The 19,306-nt window shown below is 41.9% G+C and overlaps 1 protein-coding gene across 5 annotated transcripts in view; it reads left to right on the top strand.

The window, feature by feature from the left end:
• PRUNE2 (prune homolog 2 with BCH domain) overlaps positions 1–19,306 on the top strand; it is a 186,140-nt gene that overhangs the window by 119,070 nt on the left and 47,764 nt on the right. For all 5 annotated transcript variants that reach the window (XM_073345112.1, XM_073345108.1, XM_073345110.1 and 2 more), the window contains one exon: positions 321–1,155. In XM_073345112.1, coding sequence (XP_073201213.1) covers positions 321–1,155 — 835 coding nt within the window. The remainder of the gene's footprint in view (positions 1–320; positions 1,156–19,306) is intronic.

Consider the following 19,306-nt stretch of genomic DNA (forward strand, 5'->3'; position numbering starts at 1 on the left):
CTGGACCTTGGAAAGACCTGTATTCTCTTCATTGTAGCTAGATCAAAAACTGAAACTTTGAAGGAGGGAGCGTCATTTACCGCATATTTGTATAATGCCTGGCATAAAGGGCCCCAGCCTCACTGGCCTCTTGGCACTACCCAATATTAAATAAAATAAAATAATAATAAATAATAATAATAATATAAAATGCAAGAATAAATTAACACAGGACATAGGCTATCAAAGGCAAATAAAAATGGGTTTATTTTACAGGACTCATTTGAAAAACAATAATTGCTAACTGCTGAAACTGAAATTTTGTTTGTTTTGCATTTTAGAAGCTGCCAGTGACACCCTCTATACTGAGGGGAATGGAAGAAATTCCACTGAGAGCCCTGAACTGATAAGTACAGAGAGTAAGGAAGATATGAGGACACAGGTGAACAAAGATCAGACTGCACTAGAGATGGATTACATCCTTGTTACTACTGAAGAAAATGGATCTGTGAAGAAGGATATCCTTGAAACAAAGGAAAGTGATTTTGCATTTCAAGAAGCTAATGTGGCTGAACAAACAGAGTCTCATGAAGCCTTTTCAGCAGGCTCCTCAGATACATTTCAGTCAATTTCCATAATAAATGAAAGTAAAGACCAATCTTTTTTGACTACTGAATGGGATTCTTTTCATTTAGCAGAGAAAAGTCCTTCTGTTTTGCCTCAAAGACTGGGTGATGAAAAGAGATCCCCTGAAAGCCCTGCGCAAGACCACAGTTGGACAGTGCTGGGCAAAAATGAAGTCAGTGATATATCACCTGAAGAAATTTCAAGCAGGACAGAAACAATGGACTTAGGGTCTGGACATTCTGTCAAAGAACTGGAAGCAGTTTTAGACCAGGAGTTGATCCATGACAAACAATCTGGAGTTCAGCTAAAAAAAATCCCTCACAAATCATTTGAACAAGAGAAATATTCTCCCTTAGACAGTCTGACGAGGGAGGACAAAAATTCAAGCATCGTAAGGACAGATGCTCTTTTATTGCAGGTTGTTGGCGGTCATGGTATATGGGAAGTACATTCACAGCAGCATCCTGGAGATGGCATGGCAACTGAACAAGAAATGGAGGAGGAAACAGAGTTTCTCAACAGTGAACGAGAACTAAATCGAGTTTCAGGGTAAGGAAATGCCCACACAGTCTGTTTTTGAGAATCTTCTAGGAAACGGTAGTCAGTGTTATTTAAATAGATGAGGATCCTGCAAAGGTGACAACATTCCAAAATGAAGTATTAGTTGTACTTACAGGATTTCTCTCTCTCCTTTTGTAACAAACAGAGCCTAGGTTAGTGATAGCCCAAAGTGGGTCCATTTAAAATTGTTTCATAATTTTGAAGGAGATTATAGGAACCACAAGGATAACCTTTCCATCACAGGCATAATTCCAACCCCAGTTTACACCACGCAGCTTTTAGCAACAAAAATCGGGACTGTCCCTATAAAATCGGGACATCTGGTCACCTTATGTTAGGGTCCCCTTCCTACTCCACCATTTTAAAACAATAGACCTATAACTAAACCTGATCGTCACTTTGTTTTTCAAAGTAAGGATCCTGGGAAGTGTGAGGGAAGCTTCTTTTTGGGAATCAAATAAAAGGATTTAATTGGCTTGTTCTTGCTTCGCCCCTTTACAGCTGCAGTTTGGTGGCTTTTTTTTTTTTTTTTTAAATGGGGAAGTTGTTCATGTGAAATGCAAGATACTGCCCTTGGGAGGGATATTTCTTATTGCATACCAGCATTGGGACTTAATTGGAAACAGAGTGCTTGATGACATTTAGAACTTCCATTACCCCGCTATAATTGGTTCACATGTTGTTTTAGGCTTCCTGAAAATTTCACCAACAAGCAGCAGTATTGACAGTCAGCCTGTTTTCAAGAAGCACTGCATGCATTACTGCGGCAGCGTACACTGATAATTGCATGTACTGACAGCATTTAATATACCAAACAACTACAGTTTGCTGGCCCAAAACAAATCACATTTGAATAAGATTAATGCTGTACTCGGTGAAAAGAACAGGAGTACTTGTGGCACCTTAGAGACTAACAAATTTATTTGAGCATAAGCTTTCATGGGCTACAGCCCCCTTCATCAGATGCATAGAATGGAACATATAATAAAAAGATTTATATACATACAGAGAACATGAAAAGGTGGAAGTTGCCATACCAACTCTAAGAGGCTAATTAGGGTTGGTATGGTTTCAGAGTAGCAGCCGTGTTAGTTTGTATTCGCAAAAAGAAAAGGAGTACTTGTGGCACCTTAGAGACTAACCAATTTATTTGAGCATAAGCTTTCGTGAGCTACAGCTCACTTCATCGGATGCATACTGTGGAAAGTGTAGAAGATCTTTTTATACACACAAAGCATGAAAAAATACCTCCCCCCACCCCACTCTCCTGCTGGTAATAGCTTATCTAAAGTGATCACTCCCCTTACGATGTGTATGATAATCAAGGGGGGTGAGGGAGAAAACCTGGATCTGTGCTGGAAATGGCCCAACTTGATTATCATACACATTGTAAGGAGAGTGATCACTTTAGATAAGCTATTACCAGCAGGAGAGTGGGGTGGGGGGAGGTATTTTTTCATGCTTTGTGTGTATAAAAAGATCTTCTACACTTTCCACAGTATGCATCCGATGAAGTGAGCTGTAGCTCACGAAAGCTTATGCTCAAATAAATTGGTTAGTCTCTAAGGTGCCACAAGTACTCCTTTTCTTTTTAGGGTTGGTATGGCAACTTCCACCTTTTCATGTTCTCTGTATGTATATATATATATATATCTTATTATATGTTCCAAACTATGCATCTGATGAAGGGGGGCTGTAGCCCATGAAAGCTTATGCTCAAATAAATTTGTTAGTCTCTAAGGTGCCACAAGTACGCCTGTTCTTTTTGCAGATACAGACTAACACGGCTGCTACTCTGAAACCTGTTGTTGTATTCAGTGTTTTTGTAGCCTTGTTGATCCCAAGCTATTGGAGAGACAAGCCTTGTATGTAGCTATGACACCACTCTGAGAATGGTTCCCAGACCCAAAGAAGAGCTCGGTGTAAGCTCAAAACCTTGTCTATCTCACCAACAGAACTTGGTCCAATCAAAGGTATAATCTCACCCACCTCATCTGTCTAAGATTGATGTTGGCAATCTCAGAACCTCAATAGTTCCCTCACTGATTTTTCCCCCCAGACAGGTTAAAGAAACCTCCGTCTCCTGTTCTGTTTCAATCCACACATGGTTAAAAAAAACCTTCTGTAGAATACTTCAGCTATTTGGTATTTTTTATCTCAAATAAACATTGGTTTCATTCTAAGTGTAGGCCCTGATCCTGCAAACATTTGACTTCAATGGCACTACTTGCATGCTGAAAGTTAAGCACCTGCATAAATGTTTGGCAGGATTGACGTTTGGCGCCTTAGTTTTTTGAAGAACAAACATTGTTTGTTGCTGTACAAAACCATAAAGGAAGAAGACATTGTCCCTATCTCAAATTATTTATAGTCTATAGATGGACAGCACAAGAATGCATTGAGGATGATGGTAGCTTAACTGACATCGGTTAGCATTTATTGCCATAGAGGAAGAAGCATATCTTCAGAAGAGGTTTGAAGGCAGAGAGGGTCGGTGCTTATCAATTTCCGTACAGTAAAAAAGTAAAGCAATGGAAACTCTGTCCCAGTGCTTGACCTTGAGACTTTCATAACAGATGGCCAAATGGGACAACAAATTGGAAGGGATACTTAAGAAAGGTGTGGGTTTGTTCGTCTCACAGGCGCAAGTCAGCTGTAGGCTCTTTAGCCTCCCACTAAAAGCATTTTATATTAAAAGCTGCCAGATGCTGGCCCTGCTTAAGTCACCCTGATTAATTACATGGAGACAGCATCCCAGGCTTCTCGCATGCCATGCCTGCACGACTCAGTGGTGTTAATGTCTTCACACAGGAAGTGAGAATAATTCTAAATATCCATTTTTCACTGCTATTTTTATGTCACCACTGTGAATCTGAGAAAAGTTTTGAAGAAGCAAAACACTAAATAGCTAACTTTTTGGTGAGATTCCTCAAAATATGGGGGCTAATTCTGGTCTTACACAGACACTAGAAAAATGAGTCCCTGTAGGTCTGAATTTGTCAAAGTGCTCAGCACCCTCGGTTGGAACCCAATTTTCAGAAGGGCTCAGTCCTGTTTAGGAGCCCGGGGGGGCAGATTTCCAAAGGAATGCAGCATGTTGGATGCTGAGCTCATTTGTAACTTTAGCCCAATTGTGGGTTCTGAGCATTTGAAAAATGTGGCCCTCTGTTACAGCAACTAGTGGTAGCAATGGGGTAAGTGCTAATAGGGGCAAGGCTCAGGCTTTTCAGAGCGTGTTTGTGTGGCACAGGGTGTGTCTAGACTGCAATCAAAGGGTGGGATTGTAGCTTGAACTGACATACTTGAGTTAGCTTTAATCTAGTTAGCTTGGGTCCTGGAGCAGTGAAGTTGTAGCACCATGTGCTTTAGTGTGGGTTGTACTAGCCTGTCTGGATCCCTGGGTAATTACTCACAGGGTGAGCCAACGCTGAAGCTCATGCTGCAGTGGCTTCGCTATCCTGGGACCCGAGCTAGCTGTATTAGTTAGCTCAGGTATATCAGCTCAAGCTGCAGTCACACTTAGGCCTGGTCTACACGGGGGAGGGGGGGGATCGATCTAAGATACGCAACTTCAGCTACGAGAATAGCTCCCCCGTCAGCTCCGCTTGTGCCTCTCACCCTGGTGGAGTTCCAGAGTTGACAGCAGAGCAATCGGGGATCGATTTATAGCGTCTACACTACACACGATAAATCGATTCCTGATAGATTGATCACTACCCACTGGTCTGGCGGGTAGTATAGACGTGGCCTTAGGGATTGCAGTCTAGCTAGACATACCCACAGCCATAGATGCTGGAACTAGGGTTCCTGCCGCACTGCCTGACGAAGTGGTTTCTATCATATAGAGGGTTTACAGTTTGGTTCAATGGCTCTCAGCACCCCCACTATACAAATTGTTCCAGCACCCCTGCCCCCGGTGGTAAAACTACCTGAGCTCTGTCTACACTAGCAGCTTACACCCATAGTGATGCTCGCTCTTGATATAATATGGCTATCATCAAATTTTTCTAGTGTGGCCACACCCTATTATATGGGTCTACTCTCCCCCTCGGGCTTTGCAGTGACAGCTAAATACCAGGTGCCTGTCCCACAGCTCCAGGTATTTCTGCTCTCTGTATTAATGTTGAGGCCCAAAGAAGTAAAGGAAAGTGAGCCAGTTAGGCTGCTGCTGTATTAAAAACACATATAAATATAATTTGCCAAATGGAAAGGGACAAACACATATGGGAACAATTATTTATAGTCATTTTATTAAGGCTGTTGTATAAATCGAGCAATCAGCAACTTGGGAACTACTCTGATTTGGTGTGTGTAATTAGGGACTCTTTTATATGCATTTTGGTGACATATTAAAAAAGAAAAAATATTTCTTTAATTTGCTCTAGCATGAAATCCCTCTGGGGCCTGCTCCTTTGTCTGAAATAAATATCCTGTTTCGTGGATAAAGTTTAAAGCAGCAGTGGAACACAAATTTCTCAACCCAATGACTGGCTGGTTAGCACAAGATACTGCCACAAGGACATCCATGTACCCATATACAGGAACAACCTATTGATATTCTCTTTTTGGTCAATTGCTGAATCAGGGCCTTGAATTGGTAGAATGAGGGGAGGGAGAAGATGCAGGTTACATAATTGTCAGCCCTCCCCCAGTAACCGTCTGACAGTTCAGCTATGAAAATTCAATGGAATCAGTTTGACTGTTTTGTCGGGGAAGAAATTAAGAATGAGAGACCATAAATAAAAACAAGACATGAAAACTTGGATAAAGAGGGGGATAAAAACTTGAAGTCCCCCTTCCTTGAATCAGTCACTGTCCTGTCCTTTCCTTATGGCAGATCAACAAATTCCTTGACAAGAGTTGATAGAGGGGTTCAAGCAGGTTGCAAGAGTGTTTTAGGAGGCCATGAAGGTCCTCTCCTCCTGCCTTGCCTTGAGACACCCACAACAATATCAGAAAATCAAAATCAATAAGAAATGTAATAACCCAGGGCTGATTGACATCATTCACAGAATCTTTTTAAAAATTTATTTCTGGCATTAAAATATGCAAGAAAGACCATAAAGCAATGTCAATAAGAGCTGAATGCTAGAAATAATAAGTCCTGGCATTTATTTGGCCTCATGTAAAATACAAAAAGATCTGATAGCACATTATTAATGTCACTCTCATTGGAAAGAAAATAGCTTTTTGTATGGCTTTTCTTACATGAACAGCCAAGAATGACTAATTTAGAAAGAAAAAATTCATGGAGTACTATACAGGTCTAGGATGTCTAGAATAACATCTTTCTCTGCTAGCGCTGATGTGATGCCAACAGTAAAATTTCCTGAGTCTGAAGGTCATTTTTTTGTGGCAGAGTAACTCATCTTACATAACTATATGAAACTGGATAGTACAACAGTAATTAAGGTCCGGGGCACAATAGATGGTGGTATTAGCTTACATATAACCACTCTTTTCTGTGCATGTTCGAAGTAATGTTTATAAAATATGTCATTTTTAGAAAGGCTGTAAAGTATTGTTGGAAGTAATATTCCTGCCTCCTCTCTGCATTTTGGGGTTGGGACTTCCCCTCCCACTTCTCCTCTGGAGGCAGCAGCAGTCATTTGAAGAGGCTCTGTAGGCTGGTGCTGAGAGAAAAATTGATTTACCAGTTTGGTGACTAAGCTGAAAAATTAAAAAACAATTTTTGAAAAAAACCTGTTCATTTTGAACTGAAACTTAAAAAAAAAGTTTTCTTGCCAAAAAAAAAAAAAAACAAAGACAAAAAATTATTTTGGATCAAACAAAACATTTTCTTTGAACAAAACAAATTTTTTCCCCATTTTTTGTTTTATTTTGTTATGCTTTCCGGTGTTTATTACTCTTTGAAAAACACATCTAGCTAAAAGAAAAGGAGTACTTGTGGCACCTTAGCGACTAACCAATTTATTTGAGCATAAGCTTTCATGAGCTACAGCTCACTTCATCGGATGCATACTGTGGAAACTGCAGAAGACATTATATACACAGAGACCATGAAACAATACCTCCTCCCACCCCACTCTCCTGCTGGTAATAGTTTATGTAAAGTGATCACTCTCCTTACAATGTGTATGATAATCAAGTTGGGCCATTTCCAGCACAAATCCAGGTTTTCTCACCCTCCCCCCCCCCCCCCCCCAAAACTCACTCTCCTGCTGGTAATAGCCCATCCAAAGTGACCACTCTCTTTACAATGTGTGTGATAATCAAGGTGGGCCATTTCCAGCACAAATCCAGGTTTTCTCACCCCCCACCCACCCTCCAAATACCACACACACAAACTCACTCTCCTGCTGGTAATAGCTTATTCAAAGTGACCACTTTCCTTACAGTGTGTATGAAAATCAAGGTGGGCCATTTCCAGCACAAATCCAGGTTTTCTCACCCCCCCACCCCCATACACCCACAAACTCACTCTCCTGCTGGTAATAGCTCATCCAAAGTGACCACTCTCCCTACAATGTGCATGATAATCAAGTGGGCCATTTCTAGCACAAATCCAGGTTTTCTCACCCCCCCCCCACAAACTCACTCTCCTTTTCTTTTTGCGAATACAGACTAACATGGCTGTTACTCTGACATTTAGCTAAATTGCACAACAAAAAAAGTCAAAATGTTTCTTTAAAAAATGTCAAAACAAAACGTTTCACCTTTTTCTATTTTTTTTTTTCATTCTTTATCTGGATGAAAGTATGTGCCTGATTTGATTTACATTTTCCAGCAAATTTACTGTTCAACCAAAAAAATTTGCCCAGCTCTACTGTAGGCATCATCCCAGGTATGTTTGTTTGCATGTATGGTAGATGGTGGTGGTGGGAAATTATAAGAGTATTTCTCAAGGAAAGAGGCTTCATCTCACAAGCACTGGAATTATAGGTACTGGAACAACATATAGAAGCATGGACACGCTCCCAGTGATACCCTGTGCCTTTTTGTCCCCAGCCGGTGGACCTATGCCTTCACATTGTCTCTGTTCCCCTTCATGTTTTCGTGTCATAAACCCCTTGCAACTGCCTCCTCCCCTTACCACGTCAGGATAGTTGAGGATTAGAAGTAGATTTAAGAATAAGAACCCAGTGAGTAAAAGAATTTATGCTGCTCAAAGGTCAGGATAGATGTGGACCTCAAGAGGGCTGTCTGGTGGAATGGAAGAGGTGTAGCAAAAAAGCTAAAGGATGGGGATGATGCAAAAAACCCAAAACCAAACAAACCAAAAAGGCTGAGGCAGAATGGAAGGGTGAAGGGAGAGGAGATGTAGGGGCAGGAATAAAAGCCTGGTTCAGTCAGGCACTGGGGAACACGTAGAATTGAGTAAGAGGTGAGGAAGCTAGAATGGCTGCTGGAGAGGCAGGCAGATAGGAAGATGAATTGTGAGAGGAGGAAAAGGGGAGTAGAATGAGCTGGAGAAGGGATCATGAACACCAGGACGGGGCTGTTTGAGGAGTCAGGCCTGGTGAGAGCAGTAATAGAATCAGGTGTATATTGGAAGGGGAGCTGGACAGAAGGGGAGCTGGGCAAAATAATAGATTTTTTTAGTTCTTTAGAAATTCTGAAAAAGAAAGAGATGTCCCATCTCTGCTGTGTCAGCACAATCTGGGCCCAGCAGAGAATCTGGCCCATTATGTTTATTAAGCAAAAAAATATTTTTTTAAATTTGTTGTAATCATAAACAGCTGGATTCTTCAGTATTCTGCATGGTAGTCCTCTGCCTCTGTGCTGCTTTATAGGCCAGCCTCTCCCTAGGGAGATCTCAAAGGCATCATCTTTAAATGAGGAGAAGTGGACAGGACTTTATTCACTCCTATCACAACTGTTCCTTAACTAGTCAGTGTCACTCTGCAACAATGCTGGGCACTCTGGGGACTGAGCTTATTGCTTTAGTATACTTCCAGTCCCTGCTGAACTGCAGGATTAGAGACTTGAACTGAGAATTGAACCCAAGTCTGACAAATGGTAGAGCACATTATTACTACTGGCATTGTTTTTCATTATTATTTAAACAGCACTATAGGTGTGCCTGGTGCTTTACAAGTACTAAATCTGGCAAGGGCCTAGCCCCTTGTACCTTACCATATTACTTGCCATTAGGACTTGTCGTAAGAACTGGTCAGGAAAAGAAAAATGCCAATTCAGCAAAACACAAAGTGCGCATGGGAAAGGGTCAGTTTTGACAAATTCCTGTGTTGAATAAGATGAACTTTTGAATTTGTCAAAACATCCCATCTGGACATTTTCCAAAAAAAAAAAAAAAAAAAAGAGTCAATATTTTGATTCAGAATAACTTTTTGTTTTGAAACATAAATTAATAGTATTTTGTTTTTGTTTTTTTAAATCAAAATTAAATGTTTCAGAATTATCAAAATGCAATATTTCAACTGACCCAAACTGATTTCCCCTCCCCCCCCCCAGATTATTGGTTCTCAAATTGTTTTAAGATTTGGACTTTTCACCTGTATTTGAGACAGGAAAATGTTTTGAAACCTCAATTTTTCCCAGGATGGGAAAACTATTCCTATCCAGCGCTACTCATTATGTGTTTTTTAATGATATTTCATTATTTGCAAAGATATCATCATCATTTGCAAAGTTACATCTATGAAAGTAGAAGAATGAAACAGGCATACTCAGCCTGGATGCATTTTAGGGCACTTTAGTAAATACAAAAAGAAAAGGAGTACTTGTGGCACCTTAGAGACTAACCAATTTATTTGAGCATGAGCTTTCGTGAGCTACAGCTCTCTTCATCGGATGCATACCGTGGAAACTGCAGCAGACTTTATATACACACAGAGAATATGAAACAATACCTCCTCCCACCCCACTGTCCTGCTGGTAATAGCTTATCTAAAGTGATCATCAAGTTGGGCCATTTCCAGCACAAATCCAGGTTTTCTCACCCTCCACCCCCCCACACAGATTCACTCTCCTGCTGGTGATAGCCCATCCAAAGTGACAACTCTCTACACAATGTGCATGATAATCAAGTTGGGCCATTTCCTGCACAAATCCAGGTGAGGGGGTGAGAGAACCTGGATTTGTGCAGGAAATGGCCCAACTTGATTATCATGCACATTGTGTAGAGAGTTGTCACTTTGGATGGGCTATCACCAGCAGGAGAGTGAATTTGTGTGGGGGGGGTGGAGGGTGAGAAAACCTGGATTTGTGCTGGAAATGGCCCAACTTGATGATCACTTTAGATAAGCTATTACCAGCAGGACAGTGGGGTGAGAGGAGGTATTGTTTCATATTCTCTGTGTGTATATAAAGTCTGCTGCAGTTTCCACAGTATGCATCCGATGAAGTGAGCTGTAGCTCACGAAAGCTCATGCTCAAATAAATTGGTTGGTCTCTAAGGTGCCACAAGTACTCCTTTTCTTTTTGCGAATACAGACTAACACGGCTGTTACTCTGAAACCTTTAGTAAATACGTAATTGACCTCATTCAAGCATTTCCTTTTCCCAATATTTTCTGCATCACTCCAATTTAATAACAGTGAATTAAATTATTGAAGTTTTAACTTGATGGAAATCGTGAAACTTACTTTTCATACTTAGCTTTCTTAACGTCCTTTATTCCCCCACACTTCCTGTGACCCAGCAAGCCATGACAACTATCTTTTTTGTTGCCAGTTTTGGGGTGGTAATATATTTTCCACTACCATCTGGATGCTGGAAAATAATTAAAATGTAATGCAGTTTTGCATTGAAGAGCCAGATGTTAAAAATAGCAGAAGCAAATATGGTGATAATCCCATTTCTGTAAAAAAAAAAAAAAAAAAAAACACCAGCTTTATTATTTACTGCATGCCACATACCAAGTACTTTATACCCAGCTTTTAATAAGACTGGGACAGCTATTCATGAATTGCTAAATAAATAAAAAAAACTTCCGTTACTAACTCACTTTGTGAATTGTACCTTTTATTTAATTCAGGAAACACAGATAATAGACCCCTTCTAAAGTAAAAACAATAAAATTATTCTGAATGTAGGCTGTTGCTAAAGAGCATCTGTTATACAAAAAACTCCCCCTTCTGTCCAACCCTCGTTTTTCTGGGTAAATGTACTATGTTCCGTTCACTGTAGATCAGCTGTACTCAATTTCAGCTCAAAGCATTAACAATGCTGACCCCATTCTTGCAATCTGATCCATATGGGTTGACCCTCGCCCTGTCAGGGTCAAGTCAATGGGGCTCGGCACAGGGAATTTAATTGCAGTAGATCTAATTGTAGTATTGGAGACTTAGCTTTTATTACATTTCTAATTTCATTGGGGTATGTGATTATCAGGTTAATAATGATATAATTGCACACGTTGTACGCCATGTAGTTGTAGCCATCTTGGTCCCAGGATATTAGAGAGACAGTATGGGTGAGGTAATCTTAACCTTTCCCACACCTGAAGAAGAGTACTGTGTGGCTCAAAATCTTGTCTCTTTCACCAACAGAAGTTTGGTCCAATAAAAGATATTACCTCATTTGCCTTGTCTATCATTGCACAAGCACAATTTTGTACTTTTTACTATGGATATTTTTTCCTAAGTGCCCAGCATAACATCAGATTAAAATTTCAGACTGCTAGCAAAACCAAACCCAAACCAAACCAATACAAAACCCAACAACCCCAACAACAATCATAAAGGAACTTGATTTTCAGAATTGTTACACTGCCCTCAGCACCACGAATCACATTTCTGCAGCAACATCCTCTTTGAGAGGGAGCATGTTTTATATCTTTTTAAACGCTCAGTAGTTGTCTTTTTTTCTTGCAATCTGGCCCAAAGGGGAGTTTCACAAGTCAACTGAAGTTAATACAGCTTCAGGGGCTGCTGACTTCCAGTGTCCCCCCTCTCTCCAGGACTGTGAGGGAAAAATCCAGAAAAGCCCAGCCCACTCCCCTCTCTTTCTCCTTCTCTGTAATGCTGGAAGCACAAGGAGACCATGCCCCCAATGGGGCTTTCACAGAACCAGGCTCACGAGGCTCCAGGGAAAGAACCTTTCCTGCAGGCTCCCCACCTCCTGTATTCTCAGAGGAGAGCATAGAGCCTTTAGTAAAGCCTGAAATATTGCTTTATTGAGCACACCCTGCTCCATACGATGGTTTTAATAATATTCACATTTTCATAACTAAGCCATTAAACTGAAACAAGTCATCTAAAGCATGCTTGATTATGTATGTGTTATATAACCACAAGAGGCAAACAGAAATGAGGGCTGGGATGAGCTGAATCCATATGAACTTTTGTCTCATTTCTCACTGCAAGCTTTCCTCAGGCTCTTGAAATGAAACAGCAAGCAGCTTTTCACAACTGACAGCTGACCCTCCATGTAAAAGTTTGGGGATACTGTGACAGAGCTCCACAGGACCATTAAAAAAATATTTCCCACAGATAAAGCTCCAGTCAGCTCTCTCTCATTCACCCAACCAGAGTGGCTGTGATTTCTGGTACATACAGCAGGCTACCCAAAGGCAGGTGATCATCCTTATTTAGAAGTACCACTAGTCATGTGACCAGAAAATGGTGGAGAATCTGTATTGCTAGTAAACTGCTACAGGAAGAGGGATGCTGAAGTGCAGCAATAAAGCATCTGTATTATTTTCCCTCTAAAAAAACCTCTCCTCAAGTCTTTAGAAGGTAAGCATCTCTTTGCATTACGAGAATGATATGCAAAGTGTTTTTCTGGTTAACGGTTCTGTTGTTGCAGTTCATTCAGAGAAAAAAGAGGGGATGAGAGGAATGTTTGTCAGCAGGATGCAAAGCATCTAGTTCCTCATTACTAAAAATCAGGCAGCTGTATTTTAATTATGTTGCAACTCTTTATGAGAGGAGCTTACATCCATTCGATGGACTTGTTTTGTCAGGGAGCAGACGCGGTATTTATAATTAGGGAACAAAACTTCAGTGTAAAATCAATCACCTAACACTTCTGATTATTTTCAGTTCATTTGCATAGCTTTCGGGGGGGGGTGTCGAGGGAGTGGAGAAGAGAAAACCGAGGCATTGTCATTGTGTTTTTAAACGACTGCTTAACTACTGGCATAGCAAGAATTTGAGATAGCACTAACGGTGCAGTACTTGACAGTCTATTGTTTTTGGTCCTTTGCTATCAACTGAAGCATATGACATTTCCTGCCCCCCCCCCCCTTTGCAACACCCTTTTCAGTTATGTAGTATAAAGAGTCTTGTAACCTTGTGAGAGAGAGCAAGATCTTGCTCTCTCTCTCTCTCTCTCTCTCAAGGTTACAAGAATTAAGGTAAAGGTTAAGAATGTCAACTGACATGAGTGCTGAAGAACTAATGCAAAAGTTGCTTTGAACAGGAATTAGTTTCATTCCTTTTTAGTGTCAGGAGCTTACCGGTTTCATTAGCTCATTTGCGTTTTTAATCTGTGAAGAGAGAACGAAAATTATCCTTGTGGAGGAATTTTTGTGAACAAATACTTTTCTAGTCCAGAGAAATGACAGTGGTGCAGAACAACTTGGAGAATATATATAGAATATCTAACTACGAAGTACTTAAAACAGTTTGGGGAAGAAATGTGTCGTGTTGATAGTACCATTTTGAGTAAATGAGGGGTTACGATTTGGACTCATTTATACCTCTGAAGAAGCAGAGCTGTGCTAGGGGAGGGGGAGGAGGCGCACAGCAGTGCCAGGAGGCATCATGCCTTCCTTAGTCATACTGCCTCCTGGGGGAGCACATTGGGCTGTGAAAAGAAAAGTACCACACATCAAGCCAGAACAGCCATCCAGCCACATTTGGGGAGGAGCTCTTCCCTCACCCTGTCCAGACACATCCTTTTGAGGCCACTAATGTTCCCCATAGTACTAGCTACCTTTACTCATTTCTTCAGACCACATTCTCCTGTCCAGCCATCCAGAGTGTGCTTTCTCCCTGCATGGGAACACTGAGGATAAAAAAAGTCCTTTGCATCCTCTCCATGACTGGCCTGGCCCTAATTTAGCATTGGGTGTACCAGGGTACCATGGCAGAGCTGCAGAAAGTCCATATAGTTCCATCTATTTACAGTGTTAGCCAGTGGTTACTGTTAGTCCATCTCCAACCTAATAACAGGAGTTCATTGTAGTTTTGCAGCACGCCCTTAACATCTAGCTCTTACAGCAGAGACAAACTGGAAAAAGATGACAGATAAGAGCTGGAAAAAGCAATGACAGTGCAGAGCAAATACATTTTAAGAGCCTGTGATCAGCGGCACTGCTATGGGTACCCGCATGGCCCCACAGTATGCCAACATTTTTATGGCTGATTTAGAACAACGCTTCCTCAGCTCTCGTCCCCTAAAGCCCCTACTCTACTTGCGCTATATTGATGACATCTTCATCATCTGGACCCATGGAAAAGAAGCCCTTGAGGAATTCCACCATGATTTCAACAATTTCCATCCCACCACCAACCTCAGCCTGGTCCAGTCCACACAAGAGATCCACTTCCTGGACACTACAGTGCTAATAAACAATGGCCACATAAACACCACCCTATACCGTAAACCTACTGACCGCTATTCCTACCTGCATGCCTCCAGCTTTCACCCTGACCACACCACACGATCCATCGTCTACAGCCAAGCTCTGCGATACAACCGCATTTGCTCCAACCCCTCAGACAGAGACAAACACCTACAAGATCTCTGTCAAGCTTTCTTACAACTACAATACCCACCTGCAGAAGTAAAGAAACAGATTGATAGAGCCAGAAGAGTTCCCAGAAGTTACCTACTACAGGACAGGCCTAACAAAGAAAATAACAGAACGCCACTAGCCGTCACCTTCAGCCCCCAACTAAAACCCCTCCAACGCATTATTAAGGATCTACAACCTATCCTAAAGGATGACCCAACACTCTCACAAGTCTTGGGAGACAGGCCAGTCCTTGCCTACAGACAGCCCCGCAACCTGAAGCAAATACTCACCAACAACCACATACCACACAACAGAACCACTAACCCAGGAACTTATCCTTGCAACAAAGCCCGTTGCCAATTGTGCCCACATATCTATTCAGGGGACACCATCACAGGGCCTAATAACATCAGCCACACTATCAGAGGCTCGTTCACCTGCACATCCACCAATGTGATCTATGCCATCATGTGCCAGCAATGCCCCTCTGCCATGTACATTGGTCAGACTGGACAGTCTCTACGTAAAAGAATAAATGGACACAAATCAGATGTCAAGAATTATAACATTCATAAACCAGTCGGAGAACACTTCAATCTCTCTGGTCACGCAATCACAGACATGAAGGTCGCTATCTTAAAACAAAAAAACTTCAAATCCAGACTCCAGCGAGAAACTGCTGAATTGGAATTCATTTGCAAATTGGATACTATTAATTTAGGCTTAAATAGAGACTGGGAGTGGCTAAGTCATTATGCAAGGTAGCCTGTTTCCTCTTGTTTTTTCCTACCCCCCCCCCCCCCCAGATGTTCTGGTTTAACTTGGATTTAAACCTGGAGAATGGTCAGTTTAGATGAGCTATTACCAGCAGGAGAGTGAGTTTGTGTGTGTATGGGGGTGGGGGGGATGTGAGAAAACCTTGATCTATGCAGGAAATAGCCCGACTTGATTATGTAAAGAGTTGTCACTTTGGATGGGCTAACACCAGCAGGAGAGTGAATTTGTGTGGGGGGGTGGAGGGTGAGAAAACCTGGATTTGTGCTGGAAATGGCCCACCTGTTGATCACTTTAGATAAGCTATTACCAGCAGGACAGTGGGGTGGGAGGAGGTATTGTTTCATGATTTCTGTGTGTATATAAAGTCTGCTGCAGTTTCCACGGTAAACATCTGATGAAGTGAGCTGTAGCTCACGAAAGCTCATGCTCAAATAAATTGGTTAGTCTCTAAGGTGCCACAAGTACTCCTTTTCTTTTTGCGAATACAGACTAACACGGCTGTTCCTCTGAAACCTGTGATAATATTGGCACTCTTATCTGGGCAGCCACTCTACTAAGGAAGAGTCACTCTTTATGTCAAATCCATGGGTTCAGATAAATGTGTGGGCTTAAAAAAATCAGTAAGCTACGGGTCCTAGGTGGTAAAGAAAGCAATTCTGTCAGCACAAGTAAATATGGTTCCTATTATTTATATCACAGTAGCACCCAAAGGTCCCAGGAATGGGGTCCTATTGTATTAGATGCTGTGCAAACACACAGAAAGACATGGTCGTGCAATGTGATGCAAAAATAAACAAGAAGAGCAAGCAGAGGAGAATGAGAGTGACACTAATGATGTCATGTGGTTGAACCAACTGTTCTCTCTTTTGAATATTGAAAAAGATGGCTTAGTTGTTAATGGACTTTATGACAGCACATTAACCGATTAAAATATTGTTACACAAATTTAGTGCTGCAAAAGATTGATAATTCTGGAACTGAGACCTTTTATTTATGGGATAAGTGCAAATTGGACAGCAAGAGAGCAAGCTTCCCTATTTCATCTCACCAATACAGGGCTTGATCGCTCATAGAGGATGAAAGGTGTTTGCCTACGGCAGGAAAATATTATAGGCAGCAAAATGTATAGAAATGCTCTTTGTGTGAGCGACTGCAGGCTAGTATGGATCAAACATTTGCCAGCTTACCTAAAGCAGCAGGACCTATAGCCAACCCCGCACCAAAGTGCCCCAAACTTTGATCTACAAGGATAAACTCCTGATGAAACAGGGGAGCTCAGGGTCTAGTCTATCCCAGGCCTCTGTGCTTTCTGCCCAATATTCTGATGGTGCTTTTTCCAATGTGGAAACCTGCCCAGTAGGATGTGGATTGACTCAATCAACTCTCATTTCACAATAGACATCAAATAGCTATCGCATATGCTAATGACTTTCATACACTGCTGATGTGGAACAGATTCAAACCAAATATCTAGAGGCAAAAGGCACATTTATTTTTCAATAGTAAAACAAATTCTTCAGTATTTGTTCCCAGTGAAAGAGGAAGTTAGTTCTTAGTGTTAGAAATTTTAGCGCTTTCAGTTCTGAAATAGAAGGATTAAGTATTACATGATGAAATTCCCTTCAAGAAGAGTCAGCTGTCAACTCCCCATGCCACATTGTCCTTTCAGGAGGATCACGTGAGATGTGTTACTTATGGAAATAACATTCCTGCTCCAGAAGAGCCAATGAGATGGCAGTGAAATGTCAACTCCTGGAGGGGAAGCATCTCAACATATATTCAGTACAGGAGATCATAGAATCATAGAATATCAGGGTTGGAAGGGACCCCAGAAGGTCATCTAGTCCAACCCCCTGCTCGAAGCAGGACCAATTCCCAGTTAAATAATCCCAGCCAGGGCTTTGTCAAGCCTGACCTTAAAAACCTCTAAGGAAGGAGATTCTACCACCTCCCTAGGTAACGCATTCCAGTGTTTCACCACCCTCTTAGTGAAAAAGTTTTTCCTAATATCCAATCTAAACCTCCCCCACTGCAACTTGAGACCATTACTCCTCGTTCTGTCATCTGCTACCATTGAGAACAGTCTAGAGCCATCCTCTTTGGAACCCCCTTTCAGGTAGTTGAAAGCAGCTATCAAATCCCCCCTCATTCTTCTCTTCTGCAGGCTAAACAATCCCAGCTCCCTCAGCCTCTCCTCATAAATCATGTGTTCCAGACCCCTAATAATTTTTGTTGCCCTTCGCTGGACTCTCTCCAATTTATCCACATCCTTCTTGTAGCGTGGGGCCCAAAACTGGACACAGTACTCCAGCTGAGGCCTCACCAATGTCGAATAGAGAGGAACGATCACGTCCCTCGATCTGCTCGCTATGCCCCTACTTATACATCCCAAAATGCCATTGGCCTTCTTGGCAACAAGGGCACAGTGCTGACTCATATCCAGCTTCTCGTCCACTGTCACCCCTAGGTCCTTTTCCGCAGAACTGCTGCCTAGCCATTCGGTCCCTAGTCTGTAGCTGTGCATTGGGTTCTTCCGTCCTAAGTGCAGGACCCTGCACTTATCCTTATTGAACCTCATCAGATTTCTTTTGGCCCAATCCTCCAATTTGTCTAGGTCCTTCTGTATCCTATCCCTCCCCTCCAGCGTATCTACCACTCCTCCCAGTTTAGTATCATCCGCAAATTTGCTGAGAGTGCAATCCACACTGGAGTGCAACATCCAGATAATGTTGGAGAGAATTCTGGGGCACAATTATTGAGCATTATATTGCACACTCATCTGCAAAGATAGCACAAGTGGTTGAGTGGAGTACATGGAGACAGTATAGCTCCCCAACCAGCTACCGTGAGAGTCATTGTGAGGTTCATGGTAAAACACCTGGCTGTAGGTACATGGTATTGTACTGGGTATGCCACAGACTCAGCAGGTGTTTCAAACAGGAGACTCTTTATGCTGTAGCACATGATGTGATACACTATTATATGTCTGACAGGAAAGAAGTCTTTATTAAGAATGGCAGAAAGGAAAGGGTGCAAGCACAGTAGGTGCACACACATTGTTTTTGGTTATGAAATAAATAAGGCCATGAAACTCCTAGTTAAAGTGCCACGGGGCAATCCAACCAGTTGGGAATAAGGCTATAGAGCATACTCTCCAGGATGCCCATTTAAGACCTGATTGAGGAAAGCCACCCTGTTCAAGGAAGCACTTAAGTATATGTTGAACTTTTACTAAATGGGACCTAGCATGTGCTGAAGTTTTCCTGAATTGTGGACTTAAACCCATCTTCCCTTGTAAAGTCTTTGTATCATATTCAATCCTGGTGTAACTCCATTGATGTCAGTGGAGTTGCACCCTCTTACACCAGGACTGACCTTGATCCTTTGGTTCTGTGATCTCACAAACATGATGTTTTACCTTCCACACCCTATATCTGATGCCCTTCACATCACTAATGCTCTTTCTGGGGCCATTCTGCATTGTGCCCTTGCTGGATATTGTATCAGTAGCCCAGCATGCTCTCCTCAAAGGTCTCTCCTATAGGGATGATACTGGATTATGAGCCCTTTGCCAACTCCTCTCCTTGGGTTTGCCACATCTAGTGTCTCCTGCATGCTACTTCTCCTACTGGCTCTATTTCCGACCTTTCGATTTCCCCCCCTCTTCTCCTGGGGCTGGAAACTGCCCCAACT

The sequence above is a fragment of the Lepidochelys kempii genome, chromosome 5 (assembly GCF_965140265.1).
Source record: "Lepidochelys kempii isolate rLepKem1 chromosome 5, rLepKem1.hap2, whole genome shotgun sequence".
Classification (NCBI taxonomy): domain Eukaryota; kingdom Metazoa; phylum Chordata; order Testudines; family Cheloniidae; genus Lepidochelys; species Lepidochelys kempii.